Consider the following 22,472-nt stretch of genomic DNA (forward strand, 5'->3'; position numbering starts at 1 on the left):
ATTGTAACGCTGTTATTTTGTAATAGAGCATAGATTTCATCAGCAATATCCAAATTTTCTCGCGGATGATCTGTTTGTTATTCATTTAGTCAATGAAAGATAATTATATTTTACTTGAATATGAAATAATAATAGAACTACAATCAGTCTTCACATTTCTGTTACTACGTTTTTTCCCAATGACGATATTTTGTACTTAAAATCTCTTGAATATCTCTAGGCCTAATGAATTCTATAAAGATGAACAGCTGTGCTGTGCAAGTCATTACGTTTTTCATTCAACCTCTCAAAATCTCTTTATATTTCTAATATCCTCACATAATTAAGAGACATTTCATTTGTCCGCTACGTTGTTACATCATACTATATGTTGTTTTATTTGATTCGCTTACTCAATTGGCCACTGAATGTTTGAGTGTGTTCTTTGGAAAGGGATAATATATTACATTTTGGCTTTTCAAATTAAGAAAATATTTCGAAAATTCACTCATTGTATTTTGTTAAACAAATATATGTGGTAGCAGATTGCTTTCATTACGTTGACTACTTCATCAGGCTTACCGCAGAAATGTCATAACTGTTTTACAAGTTCGTACAACTCGTATGCTAACGAATGACTTCTGAGGTCTTGACCATTGTTATCAGGACATGTGGCCATGATTTGATCAGCTATATGACACCTCTAAGTGTCGGTATGACCGTTATCTCACGGTGCTATCACACATACAACAATCCACAATGGTTTACATGTCAGTACAGTCCCTTACCTCCACCAGTCATGTATACAATGTCGGTAGTCCACACCTCGCCCGGAGAGTTGTTCTAGTGATCGATTATGACTTGCATTTCCAATATAAAATTCCTAAATGCTATCATTGGTAATCTTCCTGTGTGGAGCTCGGTGTGTCCGAAACTTTAAACTCTAACGTTAAAAGATGCTTTCATCCGTTACCCAAATCCGCGTTCCGGTTTAATTCAAATCTGTTCTGTTTTAACACCTGAGGTAGCTTAGTTTCATTGTATAGTTAATTGATTAACCTATACACCCAGGTAAAGCATTGATTGCAATCGGAATTTGATAGGTCTAGCACAGGTGTGCGGATTTGATTTGTTTAAGGGGGTCCTGAACTTGATATTTTACTGGATACAAGGAAATCACACACAAGGATAACTCATAAACTATCGGTCATTCTGATTGTGTTTTTAAACCTAACAAGTACATAAAATAAATAGACCATATAAATCTGAAATACCTTTATCTTTGTTACGTGATAATTAACCGTTAATTACAGGAAAATTTTGGGTTTTGCTTCGGTGACTGTAGAAGTAAATGGACAGACACAACAAGCCCCGCGTGTGGCATTACACGACAACCTTTCAGGCCCAGACGTCAATCGTTATCCTGTTTAAAATCATAAAGATTTATCACAATAAGAAATTGAAAATCACAAATATTAACAATTGAACTACTGAAACATCCCTGTATCAAATCAATTTTAATTTCTTATAGTTTCGTTTTTGTTTATGATTAACATGCAAAGTGTATATGCATAGTGGATAAAATAGATACTATCTAAATAATAAAGACAATCTCAAAAACATTTTGCCGATTATTCATTTATGTTGTGTGGTAAGCAAAGATAAGTTTTGCTTGCTTTAACACTGGAGCTTCAATTTCGAAATTTGCGTTCCTATAAAACTTACTACAATTTTTTTTTCTTATTTGTTTGTTGATTTTGTTACAGTATTTCTTGTTTAATACCATGGGTAATAGGTCATTTTCTGAAATTGAACTGTTATAAATTTTTAAATAAATTGGCTGCCTAATTTCAGTTCTTCAGCTTTTTTTTTATTGAACACAAAAGGGTATGACCATGAAAAAATTGCATGTTAAAAACTCTTGAGTGCTTCCCGGCCTCCATTCTTCTGCTGTCATTACTCTAATGCTTGATCATCGATCAGATTATCGCTGATATCGTTATCGATTTATCGTCGTATCAGTAACACCAAATATGTACCTTCAAAGAATTTGACCAAAACGATGTTGACGCGTGTCAGAATGTCTTAGTTATGCCAGATCAACGCAAAGACAGATGGTATAGGAAATATGTTAAATAGTTATGGTGTCTGACTATATGTTAAACACATCCATAATCATAAAACAATGCATGTGAACAAATTAAGATATAGAGTTGCAAACCATTCAAATTATGATTGCCGTTTACTTGTAGTAATTAATGTCAAAACGAAATTATGGTCATTAAAGACGCATATCAATCTTTAAATGCTCAAAAATGTACTGAATTTAGAGTATTTTTAACAGTAAGGGAAATAAAAGAAGTTTCATTTATAATATATACTTCCGCTGCATATATATGTTTCAATCCTGAACAATCTTTCGCATGGTTGAATTGTAGGATATCTTAATGTTGATTCCAAATGAAGGGCCAAAATTATGAGTATTGTGTGTTTATTTAAATACAAAGTAAAGGTCAATTAAATCTCGTGAACATTTTTGTCCTAATGTTGATAAACTGTGCCATGAGCGAATGGCTCCGTCTGAATTTGACAGGTGGGTCAGCATATCGACTTTCCTCGCTGAGCCTTACATGAAAGAATATATATCACATTTCATTCAAAAAAGCAATAAATCTACAAAAGGAAATAAAAAAGTTGAAAAGAAAAAAAAAGCAAAAGGGAAAAATGAACTTTATAGGCAAATGTTACGTTAGGATTGTATTCTTCTCACGCAAGGACTTCTTTTTTGAAAGAATTCCACTATAGTTTTCATTCAGTAAATTACCTGGATTTAAGAGATAGCTTTGTGCGTTAAAGCGAGAAAATAATATAAAGGAAGCACAGGCTATGATTAAATAGTATCCATTTCATGTGTTAAGTGGACGACATTGGTAAGTATAGGAAACCAAATACACCCAACCTTTATTGGTAACAACTAGAAATGTCGAATGGATACATTGAGCTGATGACGATGTCTAAATCTGTTACAATGCTAATGTGCTTAACTGTATACGTGTGAATCCAGTAAAATATTCCACAATTTGACAATGTAATTACGGGCGTAAGATATTTAGAACTCACAGCAACATATTTACGTCGTAGAAATAATCACGTAGCCCTGATATATGACCCATGCTAACATAAATACCTTGTATGAAACAATGTTTCTGACATTTCTTTATCATTCCTTAAAAAGGGTCATTCATGATTTATCGATTGCAAAATACCTAAGCTAAAACTGAGCAAGCCTGTACAAATTAAATATTCCTCATTTTGAAGTAGATGTCTACAAATCATTAGCACGGGATTCCTTGTGTGCGGTACAGTTTTTGTCCGGAACTATGGGTAATTAGCTGCGGGACTACAGATGCTGTGTGATTGGCGGAAGATTCCGCTCCTTGCCTCTAATTCTAACAAACCCCTCATTTATATATTCTAGCCTATCAATTATGATATCCAGACTCATATTGTACTCTTTTGAAGATTTCACTTCATGAAGATAAATTGTTGGAAACAAAACACGAAGATATCGCACATTACTTAATTCAACAATATACTTGATGACCTACATCGACCTATTAAAAACGTTACTTTATAATGATTAACGTAAATTATCATATTGTAATAGAAGTAGTTTTGAACAAGAAGTGGAACATCCCAAGCATCAAAGCTAACACATTGTGGGGTTTCAAGTCGGATTTATATTGTAAAACAGCAAGATCGTAGTAAATCGTAATAAAATATAAAAAGATAATAGTATATCATTCACTATGCTTACAAATCTTCCAAACGTTTCATGTTAAAAATTATTGCTACTTGTGTAGTTCAAAGACACATCATATTCTTTATACATCCGTACACAATACTTCATCCTTTGTATCTACGATATGATTTACAATGTTCTCGTCCTTCAACTGTAATGGCAAACTATCGTAAAAATGATAAGAAAATATAATATTTTTGTAAACATAATAATTCATTACAATTGCGCTCATGAATGAGGTAATTATTGGAAGACAGCGGAGGTGAGGATTCAGATGAAGTAAGTGATAACTGTTAGTACAATTACCATAACGACGCTAACACGGTGGGCTGTTTAAGATTTATCATTTATTATTTCATAAATTCTGAAGTTTATCGAGGACGGCGCAGTATATAACGCTACTACGCACCCTTTAAATGAGCGTCAGCCTTTGGTGGGAGACCAGATCGTTAGAAAGAACACTTTTGCCTATGTCATATTTCAGCCGTAAATTCAAAGTTTCATTCAATTATCGCCACTTTAGACTTCACAGGCGTCACGGGTTAATTATAAGTACCTTTCCCGTTCGGAAACATTTACGACGTTTTGATTGGTCGAATGGAACTCATATATATGAAATCTACAACGATACTTTGATGTTACGATACATCTTCTTTCATGGTTTGTTCTACTTCCAAGCATCATTATTGTATAAAATGTACTGTCGTAAATCAAGATAATTTAAAACCTTTGTTATTTACGAGCATAGATTCAAAATTGTTCAACATATTTTTAAAACTATAGTTATTTATGAGCGATATAACCCACGGACAATAAATATTGTTCATTTTACTAACTGGTCAATACTTGTTGTAGTTGAGATATTCACGAGATAATGAGTCGGTATCATTTGTGTTCATCTACAGTCACTGGTGAGGATGTATACACGATAGATTGTTAACAGAGAGCATATCAACATACACTGAGCTATTATTATTATAAGTTCTGATGAGGATAATTTACAATATCGTTAAAAGAAAAATCAGCATTTTATTTATAAATCACTATACTGAATATCAAATTATGTTATTTTGCTTAAAATAATTGAAAAAAAAATGTTTTAAGAAAAACTACAAGTTTATACAAAAGGCAATGTCAAATATTTAATATTAGCCCAAAATATATTTGAGCTATTTTGATTCCGAAATGTTGTTATTTCAAACATTAACAATTGTTTAGTGTGATGTTTAGTATTAATATCTTTGCCTTCATTCACAAATATATATATTTTTATAGGCATGGCTCAATACCTATTTCTTCAAAATTGATACTCTGATACCGAAATTTCTCAACACATAGCCTCCCCATAGGTGATAAATACACTTAACAGTTATTAATCGTAAATCAAAAACTACTTCAAAATCATATCCTGATTTACGATCCAGTATATCGGGAGCGTAGAACACTTGAATAACCTCTATTAGACACTTGGATGATGACTACGGTTAAAAATCGGGTATTGGATAAAAACCGTCAATAAAAAAGGAGAAAATGTAATAAATACTTGAGGGACCATCAAATGGCTGTAAATCATATCTGTTCGAGTACGTGTAAATCAAAATACTTTAGGTCGGGTATGACACAGTTTTGTGCGGATAATGATGAGAATAATGATTTTGGTTACATTTTATTGAATATACATTGTAAATGGTTAAAAGTGGTTATCTGATTTTTCTATAATGGTGGCTTATTTTTTAGTTTTAACCTAACTTGAAATACTCCATTATTATCATCACAATGCAATTTCCTTGTCAACAATTATTGTTGTATTTTATGATTATTAAGTTGATTTTTACCTGAAATGTAGATTAACATGAACTGATTCGTGTGGCTACCTCAACTTGAGATATGTTTTATGTCAAAAAGGTGGGTCAAACGCGAGGTGAAGACTAGACGCTTTTTATTCATTTGACACCGAAATCATAAAAATCTACAATCATCTTATATATGATTTTTGAGGATTTTTAGATTCATCATTGCTACAATCCGACTTTCGTTCTCCATATAAATCTCATGAAAGTGTAATCAACATTTTATATAATAACATCATCATTCACTTTTCATTATAGCTAAACGCCGAAAAACGATTTTGTCCGACCCCACGTCGCCTTCTGGACACGGCTCACTTAGCCCTCTGGTGCATTTGAATGGCTAAATAAAAACTATTTTATGACAAAATGGTTTAATATATATTTTATTAACTATGTATACGACCTCCTAAAACAGTTTTCATTCATGTTTTCCATTTTTGTTTCGTTGCAGTGTGTCGGTGTATATAAAATAGTTGCTGTAACACTTATGTGAATTTATAAACGATTTCGATCTTTAAATTTTTTTTATGAAGTGGAGATAACATCTAGGAGCAGTTTACAGTTTAATAAATGTCACCAACACAGGGCGTTCTTACTAAAATAGCACTTGATATATATCTTTGAGAATAGCTTGTATCATGTAGTTCACTTGGTGCACGTAGATCTGTTATCGCTAAAACATTCAGGTACCAAAGCGCAGATAAAACCATTGTTAAATTAAAAGAAAAATATTTCTAAGGATATAGAGCGCTAATCTTGTAAAAATGTTTGGAAAAAACTACATAATATATCAGTAACTGGATATGCATTTGATTAAACCCTCTACCAATCAAAATCTCCAGTTAAAAACCTAAATATTAAATTTCGGTAATATATAACTTTCTTAATAATAATGGCGTCTTATCAATTCCACATTTCAATTCAGCATTTTATTCTTATTTTACCTACAATTAGCGAATTGAAGTATCTTTTTTATTATAGAGGGTTAATCAAGATAATTTTACAATAAGCATTTTTACCAACCACAGAAAAAATGAATTGTAACTGTTACCATAAACAGCATTTGTGTGCTTTAATACTAATGTATAACTAACAATGGTATTAGCATTTTTAATTTGAAATTATGTCAAGGGAAATCTGAATTAAGACCAAAAAATTGCTTTTTTATATGTGTGAATACATTTTATGAAATAAGAATGGATTTCGAAAAGATAGCACTATGTATGATGCTTTTCATACTTTGTATTTTTATTCATTAATGAAAACAGCTCACGATAAGAACGCTTTCCTCACATTTGCCCTGTCTTACATGAATACAACGGCCATAGAGTTATCGGTTAAAGTAATGCGTCTTTGCGACATCTACGGGAAAGGGGAAGTTCTCACTCAATGATATGACGGGGTTCACAGAGTGTAGACATAGGACAGTTACTGCCTAGTTACTCGGAAAAAACCGAAGTAAACTGACACTTACAGCTTCTCTTAAAATTACCATAGTGCCAAAAAACATTAGGCAAATATTTCTGCATCGCCAAATTTGATTTGTATTGTAATGTAATTGGCGTAGAACTGCTCGCATCTTCGGGCTGTTGGTAATGGGCAATTATAAGCCAATAAAAATCGTTCATTTTTATAGACTTACAAAATGGCGGTTATTATTACGAATGATTGATTTGGTGCGGGACAACCGGAAATAGTTCAATACGTGAGTGTTCGTCTGTGATAAATAAAGTAGATGATATCGGTGGAGGGTGTGAAACTAACCGTATTTTATATATGTTGTTTCTATCCAGCTAGAATCAACGAGTAGTTTATGAACAGTTGACTTTCTCATGAATAAAGTTTAAAGACCAAAACAATTTAGCTATACTCTAATATCAAAACCAATTTTCATCACTGAATAATGTGATGTGTCGACTCATTCTAGGCCTAGTTCTGGAAGGAAACTCCGGTGTTGTGTAAAAGTCTGACTGCTATAAATCTTAGTTTATCTATCCATTCGCTCCTTCCCTTAAACTAAACCATTGACTTTTTTGGCTTGTGTGATTATTCGAAACTGCATATAATGGTGACGTAATAAGAACTATTCACAAATTACCCCAACAAGACCCAATTACGTTGATCACCTATGTACTCCTTAAAGCGCAATAATTAAGGCAAATTATTTCTCGACAACAATATTGATAAAATATCGCATGCTGATAACAAATGAACGAATTGTGTGCATGACCCATTGTTTTGAACATCCCTTAACCACGTAACGAGCCGCACAACTCATGGCAACATCGCGTTTACGTCTGGCAACCAGTTCCGGGGGTCAAATTATACTATGATGTATCGTTATGATTCATCTCTGCAAACCTTACAAATTTTCAGATCAAATTTCTGAACAAAGATTTGTATACCGACCGCTCTGCAGCCAATCGGATGTATTTATATATTTATAAAATCGATACTGAAGGCCAGCTTTGTTATATCAATAATACCTGACGGCTCTGTCATAAAATCATTGGTGATTACCAAATAATTCCTGATAACGTATCTGTAGTGTTTCAATTTTAACGGTGTTTTGACCGGAAAGTAGAAATAATGATAGACCGCCCATCGAGCATCTTGGTGTGAAATCTAGGTGAGAAATTCGCACCTGGTAGAAGGTAACATACCACACCTTCTCAACAGTCATATACCTGCTGTGAAATTTACTCTCGAGATCTCCTCCATACGAATGGGTTGAATTACAAGAGCCATTCACTTAGAGAAAGGATATTCTCTCAACCATTGATCAGCCGGACGATTGGAATTCCGCGTAAAATTCTGTTTATATCTCAATGAAGAAAGAAAGGAAGGAATTTAGCTCCTTTGGGATAAGAGAGATGACCCACTTTCAAATGTTGAGAGATCTACATTGGGCCTGAGGAAGGATTCTTATGGAAAACTTTGACGAGACTTTCAAAACGAAAAACTCACAGAGTAAAACTAAAATATAAGTAATTCCACAAGGAGGAATTACACAGATTCTGTTATGAAATGAAAACATAATTGAGCTCCCATAGGAAACACAGAAGAGACTTAATTTTTTAAAATCCTAGACCCTCCAATATGTAGCTATTTCCATATGACACTCCTGCATCAAAATATAATATTATTGTATTCCCTAGCTGGTTTCAAACACATAAGATATCGTGTCATCGAAAAACACGCGTACCTAAACCTTTAGTCGTTTAAGAATCTATACACAAATTCGATCTTCTCATTTTATCTGCAATGTTTAATCAATTTTCACTTAGATTTACATTTCACACTTTGGATGATCTATTCGATTTATGCATTAATGTCAGTATTAATATCCGTGGTCAAACATATAATCTGCAGGCAATACCGTGGCTTTTAGACAAGGTATTGTGAACTTTCTTCTATCTAGAAATTTAACATTGCTTGTCTTAAAGGTGTTACCACGATTTGTTTAATAAAATAATGAGTGAGAGGAAACAAACACTAAATAAAGTCCAAAAAAATCTGATGAAAAAAAATGTATCCATGTGCTGCACCCGGTATGAGATTCCTAACAGTATAAGAACTTAGTTTTAAACAGTTTGTGCATTCTACTGTCCTGCATGCTGTTTTAAACGTATTAAAGAAACCCGGTATCATTAGACTGTAGGTACAATCAATCTTTGCCTGACATTGACAGAACGGCTGATTTTAAACATGGTTAACTTAGGTATGGCCAACAGATTCAAAACACAGATAGACAACACCGAGATTTGGAATCTGATTTCTCCGTCGTCTCTAAAAGTACTGAAAACGTTATGTTTATGTGTTCATGACACCAATTTCTGTACACAACAATATACAGATGCGCTCAATGTTGATGCTGAAATTCCATTTTAATGTTTTCGCTAGTTAATCTGAGATTTTTACCGGGCGATAAAACTTATCAGCCGTGTGCATTATTTCATCTTTGACATTATAGAAATTTAACACGTTGTTCTTGCACGTTTTATTAGGTTCAAAACCAGGCTGTATAGTACACTGGTTTGTCCTAGTCTTCGTTGTTAAATAACGCATTGCACCTTTTTGAATCCACCATCGTTTTTTCCCCTGTCTTTTTTTTTTTTGTAAGGTTTCTTCACGAAATACAATGTCATGCATAACAAAGCTCTATGCTACTTTTATTTACGTTTGACTCTTCAAATCGATTGTTTTGGCACTGTTTTCCCCTCAAAAGATATTAAAATAAATATCTCTTTAGAGATAGATGTATGGTAGTAGCTGGTGGCTGCCTCACTAACCATGGTATTATAGCCCGACGTACCAAATCAGGAATAATAAGACCCAATCGACATTTTAACAGACACATTTTGCTAATATTTACACGTGAATTTGTTCCTCTAAAGTACTTAACACATACTTGTCAGATTGGTAAACCTTTCCTCTGAACTTTACTCAATGTTTGGAGAATTTCGATGGTCCACCGATCGCAAATGAATTCCCTTTCAAAACTTTTGAACTAAATATCTGGCAGTAGTTTTCTGGATACGTTAATACATTTATAAATGTGTCGAGATCTGACGTTCCATTTACTTTCTGATCGCAAAGTCCAAGCTCTTTAATTACTGAGGTTTGGAATCTAAGTAAATAGAAACTATTTTAAGATTATTTTACAGAAAAGATTAATGTCGATGATGCCGGGTGTAACATCATTATGGAAATTCACCTGTAGAAACACTAGATGACACGTGCGATTAATGACGATGACGATGATAACGAAACGTTTAATGATAACAAAATATACTAGAGATATTTCACGAGGCATTTTGTATCTCGAGGTGAGACCGAACATCAATTAGATTGCGATTTCAGTTTCAATTACAGTGTAAAAAATACGATTTCATATTGACCTGGCCAAGAATTAGGTAAACGTACAATTTTCTATCATGTGTATCTGTATCGCCGTAGTCTAATTAAATATAGAAAATATATCTACCAATTCTGGTACAGTCTCTTTCATTACTCTTTTATTTTCATTTGGCTATATTCAACATAAAAATAAATATTATTTCAAAATTGTAATATCGCATATCAAAATAACGTATACGATAAGTAGTGAGGTGAAACTTATCGCCGATTTAACTTGACCCCATCTCGTGTTGTACCGTGCCAGGTAAAACATACCGATCTACATACCACCTGGCGCAGATTTAACATGCAAGCTTTTAATGTCAAGTAATAAATCAGAATTCCGCTAGAATTAAAATGCTGTGAAAGCATCGCAATGTTCCATTAACCATTTAGCTAACAACCCTACAAAAATAGTTGTATGTCTCGATTTTAAAATTCTTCCAGTCGTCATTTTTTGACATGAAACAACTTAAATTTCACATTAATGATATAACATAACCCATGGAGTATTGTTTCGTTCATTTGTGGCCTAATGTCTAGTTGGTTAGAAAGCACCGCAATGTTCTATTAACCCTACAATGACATGCGTGCGTCTCCATTTTAAACTTCTTTTAGTCACCATTTCAGACACGAAACAAAGCTAAAAGTCATGGAGTATTGTTCCGTTCATAACTGGCGCTAATTCGGGTTGGATTTCCTTTTGCATATCCCCGTCCGAAATATTACGCACTGTTGTTGTTTAATGGTAAAATCAGATAAATCGATTGATGATGAAGATATGTCATTAGTTTGTTACTTATGTATGTGATTTATATCGTGTAACATCTATGGTATACCATTATCATATTATGTGATATTGTCACATATCTCCGTTGGTGGTTCAAACCTTACATTACAGAAATGATAAGAAGTTAACCTCTTTAACGTGTAATATAATGATAAGATATATCAACGCACTGTTTTGTTATATCGATACAAAGTACTACACATTATACTACCGACAAGTTCCCCCGGGGGTAGGCCGTATTGTAACTAACTGAGCGGGAGTCCCTCTTCGATACATGGCCAGGGATCGGCTGAGGGAAGCCACCACTGGGCATATTGCATTGCCTAATTTAATGACAAAATGTAGGTTTAATTTGTATCGCTATGATATTTAATTGTGTACGTGTGTCAATATTGGCGTTTTACCGGTATAACCTGTAAGAAGGCCATCGCGTGGGTATATCCAGTTTTATGTTTACAATGCAAGTTGAAATGAACATTTGTGGGAGAGCGCGTGAGAGGTATCATCACCACATTGGGTATTGTCACCAGTCGACTTTAATAATAAAAGGTCGACTAAAAGTCATCAAAATGTTTGTAAGACATGGTGTACCATTGTACTGAAAGCTCGGCAAGAGGGATAGAAAACCTGCTTCATCAAAACCCTTGTGTGAAAAAACTTTATACTACACTTTTTTTCTATTACTAAAGTGTATAAGAAAAATAAAAATTTATATCAAAAACTAGTTTTCGTGTGATTCTTTTTCTTTTTATTACTCTGTATATTTTTGTGTTGTTTATTAAAAATATTCATCATAAATTCTCACCTGGGTTTGTTGGAAAGTTGTAAACCCAGTAATCACCCACCTGCTATCAATATACCTCTTACTCAACGTCGTGCAGAAGTTTGTGATTTATGAGAAAAAAATACAACTAAACAATTAACTTGTTATATCAGCGTTTTTATATGGAAACACCTGCGAAGTCACGCTGTTTCAACGACGGTATATTGAACTTTAAAAAAACACCTACATTGGTGTGTTTACATGAACTTATAAACTACCTCTTTTGAAAAACGATTGAATGTCCACGAGAAAGAGCCTTTTTATAGATACCTGTTCGCATTTTGATAATAATTCTATTGTCATTCAGGTAAACTATAGCGACCACCGAGGTGCACTAGGTTGACTTAGTCCCTCTCGGGGGATTTAGTAATGTACCTTCTCGATACCTTTACATCACACCTGTTGCTCTATTTGAAATTCTATCAACTGTTTCACATGCAAATGTTGCTAACTCCCCCTCTTTTTTAATATTAAACTACTACAAAATGTACCATCCTTAATCATTATCGGGGAATGTTTCGTTATGTTGTATATATGAGTAGTGGTAAAACCTCATTCACATTTATCAATTATTTTATTTCTTTTTTAGATCAATTTTACACCAAGCCAGTTAAAACTTCAAAACATTTTAGCTTCTGTTCAGCTTCATTAAAACATATTCATGATTTTCAATGTTCTTAGAATATAATAATATCTTAAAACGTATTTGACATACATTTGTATAAGAGATGGTAGCTCTAATTGTTGCATCGATTGCACAAAATAATATTTTTAGGATAATATAGAGATTTTCTCTTCCCTGATACATATCAATCACACCCCCTGCTGATCAACTTTTGTCATAAAATGCTACCCCATAAAAATAGCCGGATTTTCGTATTTGGTTTTTACCTTCCGGCAAATAATCCAAAACATTAACACATGCTATATTTCCATAGCAACCTTAAAACTAAGTAAATTGGCCATCCAGAACATGCTTTAGTTATTGATTGACATATCACTACGAAAACAAGTTTAAGGAACTTCCTACAAACAGAATAACGATCTAAAACCCGCACAGAAACAGGAATAAGATGGTGGTGTTTTCAGACCAATTGCTCCTCTGTTATCTACCACCTGATACTTCCAGTGTTCTATAAGCCTTCTCGTTAAATCTGCTCCGGTCACCGGGCAAATTGAGACTAAATAAAACGGAGGAGAATGACTGAAATCCCGATAGCCAATTAGTGCTATATTTATCGTTAGTATACAATTAGGCTAGCTATACATTAACTGGAAAACGTATAGGCTGGTCCGGCAATATAAATCGCTTTACTTAAACTCTTTACAAAGGTAAATCCTGTATCCGCAATATTTACGATAATGGGTTTTTTACTTTGGGCGTGTAAATGCTGAAGGCCGATAATGGGGAAGGAAAGGAAGGATGGAAATATCCATATGTGGATTTTAACCCTAGTTTACTAGACGAAGTATCGCTTACTCCATGCATGTTAATAAGGCATGATACTTATCTATATAAAATAACTTTGTTCTGGTTGAAGCAGCACATTATCTTCTGAAGATCGAATGTTATGTTCTCCTACGTTTATATTCAATATGTTGCAGATAAGATATTATTTGACAGATATTTAAATTGCTATTAATTTTAGAAATTTACTTTAAAGAAAAAAAAATCGATTGCCATATATGTTGACTTATCACAGTTGAAATGAGCATTCATCATAATGAAAACATATCTGCAATAAAAACAGATTGCCCGTGAGCCCAATAGAGAAATGATAATCAAATATTATTTCCATATTTTAAAAGTTTTATATTTCCAAACAAAACAAAACAATCAAAAACAGGAATAACAAGAAATACGACCAGGTCAAAACATCATAAAAACAGACAAACAAATAGATTCTGACAGACTTTGTCATTAAAGAAAAAAGCATCCGTTTAAAGTACGACCGATATGATAACGTAAGAATCGGCCAAGTCCCGGCATCTAAATTATTTATAGACTCATTAGACTTTTAAATTAGGTCCATTATTATGTTTGAACCGTGACAACAGGGTACCGACATGCGATTCTCTCATCAGGAGCCAGCTAACATGACCTGTACACACCGCTTCGCTTTGATGTCAACTTCAATTCTATGTACCCTAAAATCGAACGCTATCAATTATTCAAACATCTACGTTGTAGTGCTCAGCGCTTGATTATTTTCCATGCAGAAATTTGAATTTTTCATCGCAAAAAACATTTTACTGCTCTCAAATGTATAGCAAATCAAGAAATTGATCACAACCTTAGAAATTTAATTGGGTTTTTCTTTCATTTTATGTTTAGAGTGCAGGTGATCGATCAAATTTCCATATCCTCTAAACGATTTGAACTTATCTGATTGGGCCTGCCGCATTAAGTCTTAAAAGTGTAACGAAAACAAGCCTTTAGTCGTAAATATTTGATTGATCTGCGAGGTAACATTATACCACACAAGTAGACTGACAACCTTTAATAGTTAAAACCTACTGTTATTATCTTAGTTACCCTTCACATGTCATGTCCATTGGAAGCTAATATGGTGGTGTCAAAGAAAATTGGTTTGTAATTAATTATATGGTAGCTTTTTTACTCGTCTGATGGACTAATAGATTAAATGCTGCAATAACCAGAACAAAACTTTACTAAGGTATCTTTAGAATATTATGTGACATACAAGTACACATGAACGCGGTAGTTTATTTGTACTTTTGCTTTGTTTTAATAGAAGTTTGTAAATATTGATGTTTTCTGACTTGTACCTATAGGATCGGACAGACGAGTGTAGACTGAATACCAGACTCTATATAGAATTAAAAGTGTCGATAAAATTTGGATTAGTAGAGTTTTCTCTGCAACATGACAAGTTTCAAACTAGTTGGAGATAATCTAGTATTATACTTCAGCTGAGAAAATCTAAGGGTCTGGTGGCCAGTCTAGGACGAGTGTTGCGTTGACTGTGTATATCTAACATCTATAACGAGTATCACAAGAGAGCACACACACAGGCCCATCGCTGAAACTCGGGTATTGCTCTCTTTGTTACTGTCATGGCAAAGTGAAATGACAACCTGAACTAAGTAACGAAATAAAATTTACACATAATTTCATAAATTATAACTGAACGTTTAGATTTTCTTATTATATTTAAAACAACGGATTAAATATGTATTTTAAACGCGATTGTGCACTTAAATACCCATCATAGAGAGCAGTTGATAAATAAGTAATTAAAATATGTTCTTGGTGGATTTTTTAGAGGATGAACTATTTTTAAACTATCGTCAATATCCTAATATGTTTAAAGAGTAATTTTAACTAAATGCGTAAAACAAGAGATCATGACCTCTTTATTCATATACTTTGGTAGATCGTTCATACCGAGTCAATAGTTGTTAAATGTCGAAAACGATATAATACACCTTACAAGTAACAATTAACAATGTGTTTATAAATTAATGAATGATGATATTATACAGTTACCATCACATTAAAACTTTCAATTAGTTTACCGATAAAGTTCGGCAATATCGAATTAACAGTAAGAACATACATTGATAACTTATAACCGAATTCCATAGTGTAAGTAAAGTCACTACAACTGCTTGTAATATTTGTTAACATGAACACGGATATGATGGGTTGCATAGCGTGCAATAAGCCATAATTTCATATACTTCCCTACATTATAAGCTCGTTCCTGTAGACCTACAGACATACGTATGTTCTACTGCGAATTTGTGTAGAGTCACCACAACGTGCCCTGATAACATTGTTCCGTTTACCTGGCGAACACCTGCAGCTGACTCGACTAAACGTACCACCCCCTCGGAACTCCCCCTGTCTACGACAAATATATCCAGTTATTCGCCCGTATAGAGTATTTATTAATGGTGAAACCCGTCAATAGACTTGCGTAACTAACCAGTATTTAAAGGGTGTGTGGGGTTGAGCTATATTTCTATATTGTCATTGATGTCATGGTTAGAACTAAAATGTTTTAATTTCAATTCTCTTGTAATTATTACCTCTTGCCAATTATTTTATTTTTCTATGTAACATGCAAATCCTAGTCTAATAATCAATGCATGTTTTTGTTTTGACAAACGCGACCCATGTATAAATAAACAAATTTTTTTTTACTTTATTGAAATGTTCAAAATTTCCTTTTTAGTTCAAATTTGTTCAAAGAAATATACTAAAATGTGAATAACTTGTTTTTGAAAATTTACCAATAACGTTCATATCAACATAAAATCACTTAAACTCATTTTTGTATGATATTGTTTAAGATATTCAAAGATACACAATATCAATACTTCGTACTACAGACAAATCCTAGAACATGTCCCTTTAAGAGAGTCGCATTAGCCATTCCCAGCCATTCCATATTAAAGCCGCTTTGCTTGCCACCATGACGTATTAAGTTTACCCAGATGGATTCAGATAAATAATTTATATCAATATACAATTGTACAAATGATGCAGAAGCGATAAAGAAGGTCCTATACATTCCGCTGTGTCAAGATGGATCACGGAGCGATCGGAATGGCCTAGTACCTACCATGTGATCAATATGACGAGACAAAGGCAATCGCTTTCTCTAACGACCTTCAAGTCATGTCATCACGGTGCGATTTCATTAAACCAATAGGGATGATAACGACTATTTATAGGGTGCTTAAACGCAAATAATTTACGCTCGTCACTTTGCAGGATATCTTGCCGTTGCCGTCTTCTAATGGAATCGATGCTGATAAGAACACGAATGTGTATTTTTCTTTTGATCTTATGTCCTCTTTTTATATCCCTTTACTTAACTCTTTGTTTGGCTACAAAACGTCACAGACCCCAATCCACCTTCTTATTTTTAATGTATAAACTGAAAGAAAAGATGCATAGTTATTAAGTGTAGAAGCATAAGATATTTGTATCAGAGTCAGAAGCATCCTTAATCAAGTTCGCTTTTCTGATAGTGACATTGTATCAAGAGATAGAATAAATCAAGACAAGAATTATTGCATGATAGATTGAAATATGACATGCAGCTGAACACACGTTAATAATGTCCTTCTCATTTTCTGTCATTTCAGATTTTTGACTGTGACTACCTACCAAATACCATCAAATACACACACAGTGGGTCACCACTACTCCGGGAGGACATTATCAAACTAACCGTCTACAGGTTCACACCAACAGTCACGGAGTCGGAGACGTTCTACATGAATGTTGAGATCGTCAACGCTACAAGTAGAGTCGTGCTGACGCGGGGACTTCGATCAGTAGTGGTTCCAGAATTTAACGGGATTTCCAATACAATAAATGCTTCTGTCATTCGGTTTTATCATAGTGGAATTCAAAATGTGTCATGTGAAGTGTCATTTTCTAAATATAGGTCACAGTGGCCTATAGCTGGACAAATAGTTATTGGCGAAACGGGGGAAACTGTGAACGCTCTACGGAGAAGTTGTCGGGAATTTATGTACATGCATCTATATTATGAACACCTACGAGGACCTAGCCCAGATGTAGATTATCTCCCTTTAACGGTTGAACTTAATGACCCTTCGCTTAGTGATGAGACGATATCTGAGAGCTACTATTTACCGATTCACATCAAAGGCGCTATCCCTAACACTCCGCCCCGTTCGTCCTTTATGAGTATGTATATGATGGACGTTGACCAGTTTGTACTGTCCACCATCATCCCTGGCGTGATTGCAGCAGAGGACTACGAGACACCGAACGACCAGCTAGTTTACAACATCAGTCGGCCACCAGCGGAGGGCGAGGGTTTCTTTGTTAGTCTTGATGACCACACAACCACCATCACATCATTTAAACAAGAAGACCTGGAAAGCCATAGAATCGCCTACCAACCTCCAGATTCTAGTATTAACACAAACAAACGGGTTTACGAAGCTGAGTTTGTAGTTTTCGATAGCCATTTTTCAGAGAGTATGCCAATAACACTACATATGGCAGTACGGGCTTCTGCAACAAACGCGCCACGGGTTTCCTTCAACAAAGGACTTGTCCTTCTTGAAGGTCAGTCTAGAGCTATAACTACGGACGACTTACAGATCGTGGACAGAGACAATCTGAACCGAGTAAGATTATATGTTACGGGTGGACTGAAGTACGGACGTCTCGAGATCAATGGCCGCCGAGCGATCGCCATCACCATGCAGGATATCCAGAGGAGGTCTGTTATTTATTACCATGACGACAGTGATACCACTAAGGACTTCATAGCTTTCCGAATCAGTGACGGAGTCAACACAGTTCTGGTCAACTTTCCAATTACGATCATTCCTAAAGACGATAGTCCTCCGTATATCATCAACAATGTGGATATGGACATCAACGAGGGGGACACGAAACAGTTCACTACAGAAATGTTGCTGGCTCACGATACTGACTCTGTTGACCGAAATATAGTATTTGTTATTACGCATCCACCGAAAGCAGGGGAGATAATCCGCAGACTGATGCCTGGTGATACCGGAACGAGGATAAATAAGTTTGTGCAAAGAGATCTACTGAAAGGTCAGATTTATTACCATCACTTCGGACATGAAGTTTTTGTCGATTCTTTTCAGTTCAAAGTCCGGGATCACGAAGACCCTCCAAACCGGTCTGTGATCGAGACGTTTCACATCACTATCAACCCGGTCCACGAGAATCCGCCACAGCTTGCTCCACAAGCTACTCGTCTGGTCCATGTCTCCGAGACCGATATAGCCTATATAACAACGGCAGAACTCGAATACACGGATGTCGAGACAGAAAATAACGAGCTGACATATATCATCACATCACCGCCATTCTTTGTCTACAATTCTGGTTATGAGGATGCCGGTCGACTTATCCAAACACACAACCTTACAATGGTATCTAAGAACGCCTCTATTCCAGCTGTGCAGACATTTAAACAAGCCGATATCAACCATATGAAGATTGCCTATATGCCTCCTCTGGGCGATATCGGTCCAGAGGCTAGACTTGTCCGGTTTGTTTACACTGTGCAAGACTCTAGTGGGAACCAGGTTCTGGGACAATATTTTGAAATTGATGTTCAACCTGTCAACAACCAACCTCCATCTATGGTAACCAGTAAACTTTTGGTTGAAGAGAGCGGCATCCTTGGTCTATCCTCCACACAGATATCAGCTACTGACCTAGACACACGAGACTCAGACCTCGAGTTCATCCTAGATGAAATACCAAATTTTGGGGTTTTACAGAAAGGAGGGATTACTCTTAACGAAGGAGATACATTCCAGATACGCGACCTAAGGAGTAAGAATGTCAGGTAAGGACATTAGAAATTAAGATAATCCGTTCATTTTATTTATTTTGCTACAATGGTCCAAATGATCCTAGTATGTTGGGTGTTGTATATTCTATGTCAATGAGATAAAAAAAAACTTTTAAGATATGTGATGTTTATCTTTGGTTTTATGTAAATTCATTATCGACTAAAACTAATGTTTGAATAATTTTGAATCACCAAATTCTGATTTTGCATCTTTTACTTCATCCCAAAATGTTATTGAAAATAATGCATATTAAAGTTATAATATCAATACAATTTTCTATCGTAACATTGTCAATGGTTTAAAATCTTCCAGACAAATGACATATTTTTTGTAACATTTGTATATTTCACAGGTACATCCATGATGGAGCTGAGGAAACCCAAGACACTTTCACGTTATCACTGTCCGATGGTGATAACAGGGTCACCAAAGTGTTTTCTGTGGAAATTGTTCCTCTTGACGACGAGGCACCCCAACTCCGCGATAACTTACGTCCTCGACTGATCGTGTCTGAAGGCAGTGAGGTAGTTATCTCCCCTCAAGTCCTCTCGGCTACGGATGATGACACTAATGACCAGGAACTCGTGTTCCTTATCGTCAAACAACCCAAATACGGAATCCTTCGTCTGGACGATAGACCAACCGTTAAGTTCACTCAACAAGACGTAGAGAATAGACTTGTGAAGTACATACACACCGGAGGTGAGATCGGCACGACGGTTCTCAAAGATTCAATGACACTTATAGTGTCGGACCAGAGATACATGGGGACGGCTGACCTACCGTACTATGACTTAAACATAACTATAACACCTGTCGACAACTCACGTCCCACGATCATCACCGGCGAACAGGTACATGTACCGGAAGGAGGAAGCTTCCAGATTGTTCCAGACGTTCTGACGGCCAAGGATCCCGACACTCCTCCAGAGGACATCCAGTTCTTCATTGTTAATCAGCCACAATGGGGATACATAGAGAACATCAAACCAAGTCCAGGCTCGGAGAAAAGTAACACCGGCAGACGAATCGCATCATTCAAACTCCAGGATGTGATTGACGAGACTATCACTTACGTGCAGGCTACACACAGGGGTGTGGAACCGGTGTACGACGAATTCACGCTGTATGCCACAGATGGAACATTGAAATCAGAGGAGGCGACCTTCGTTATTAGGATAGATCCACAGAACGACGAGGTTCCGGATCTTATGATTCAGGATATGTATCTTAACGAAGGAGACAATATGATCATTGACCAGACTATGATAGATGCGATAGATATGGACATGCCTAAGGATCAAATTACTCTGTCGATATCACAGCAACCCGAGCACGGAGACATAGTCATATTGTTACATACACAGAACGGAAATATCGAATCTGCCGTACATGATTTCACCATCGACGAACTTCACAGTGGCATGCAACTGAAATACAGACACGACCATTCGGAGAATTTTAGAGACAGGTTTGCGGTGACGGTGTCAGACGGTCGATACGAGGTGAAAAGAATATGTAACATAACGGTTACTCCAATAAATGACGAAGTTCCAGAGATAACCAAGAATGCCGGACTGCAGATTGAGTATGGTGACTACGGCCTGATCTCCAGCATTGTTCTACAGTCAATGGACCCCGACAACAGTGAAAATGAAGTCTACTATGTACTTGCCACAGTGCCCAGAAAGGGATTTCTACAGTTCTGTACCGACCCTTTTACTCCCGCCAGGTCATCAGAGTGCGAGGATATGACGGAGAGGATGAACTTCACCCAACATGACATCGACATGAACAGGATCCGATATATCCACACAAGCAGTATGGGCAATGCTGAAACTGACAGCTTCCAGTTTATGTTAACAGACGGTATCAACAATAGACAAATCGAAACATTTGAAATTCTTATAAGAAACTCTATGAAAACAAATCTTGCGTTGTTAAACAGAGGATTAGATGTGAGGGAGGGGGACAAAATGGTTATCGCTACAACATCTCTAAGTGCAACTGACGAAAGTACAAAAGTGGACGAAATTGTTTTCGCTATTATTCGTCCACCCACCCTTGGACAGATAGAATACATAGACAGACCCCTGGTTAGTATAAGTAGCTTCACTCAAATGGACCTGGCTTCACAGAGAATCGTATACAACCACCTGACAAAGAGTGATATCACTGAGGATTCCTTCACTTTCACGGTCACCAATGGACTGAGTGAGGCGAAGGACGGCGAGTTTAGAATAAACATTGAACCACTGGACAGAGTACTTCCTTCTCTGGTCACGAACAATCTAATAGAAGTTGTACAAGGCGGTGAAGTGGTGTTGTCGCAGAATCTTCTAAGGGCCCAGGACCCGGACACAGCAGATATGAACGTTACCTACTTGTTAGCAAAACCGCCTACGTTTGGTCTTCTGTATAACCGGGGCATCGTCATAACGCAGTCCTTCACACAGCTCGACATTGATAGAGGTCACGTCATCTACGAAAGTTACGGATCACACGCTGGACTAGATAACTTCTTATTCAGCCTCAGTGACGGCAAACACAACGGTTTCCTCGTCAATGGTAGCCTCCAGTTAACTCCTGTCATCTGTAGTGTGTTCGTCAAGCCCATCGCTAATGATGCCCCAAAGCTGTTGGTATCCAATCATCCTGAAGTACTCGAGCATTTCGGTAAAGGGAAGTACGGATTCCGTTTGAATAACAGGAATTTAAAGGTTGTGGATTCTGACACCGACAACGAGAACTTGATGTATATTATGACAAAACGACCACTTTATGGACAGATTGAGAACACAGCAACAAAACGTTATATTCGACGGAAATTCTCACAAAAGGACTTGAATGATAATGACCTACGTTATGTGTTAAACTCAAGGACGAGAGCCACAAATGATTCCTTTATGTTCCGTGTGATGGACTCGAGAGGCAACACGCTGGACAACCAAATGTAAGTGTGAGAATGGTTCTAAA

The 22,472-nt window shown here is 35.8% G+C and overlaps 1 protein-coding gene across 2 annotated transcripts in view; it reads left to right on the plus strand.

Moving 5' to 3' along the window:
- The window catches only part of LOC138325084 (FRAS1-related extracellular matrix protein 1-like), a 69,646-nt gene that overhangs the window by 40,246 nt on the left and 6,928 nt on the right, over positions 1–22,472 (plus strand). For both annotated transcript variants that reach the window (XM_069270491.1, XM_069270492.1), the window contains exons 3-4: positions 17,265–19,489; positions 19,849–22,449. In XM_069270491.1, coding sequence (XP_069126592.1) covers positions 17,265–19,489; positions 19,849–22,449 — 4,826 coding nt within the window. The remainder of the gene's footprint in view (positions 1–17,264; positions 19,490–19,848; positions 22,450–22,472) is intronic.

This window comes from Argopecten irradians, chromosome 6 (assembly GCF_041381155.1).
Source record: "Argopecten irradians isolate NY chromosome 6, Ai_NY, whole genome shotgun sequence".
In the NCBI taxonomy this organism is placed as follows: Eukaryota; Metazoa; Mollusca; class Bivalvia; order Pectinida; family Pectinidae; genus Argopecten; species Argopecten irradians.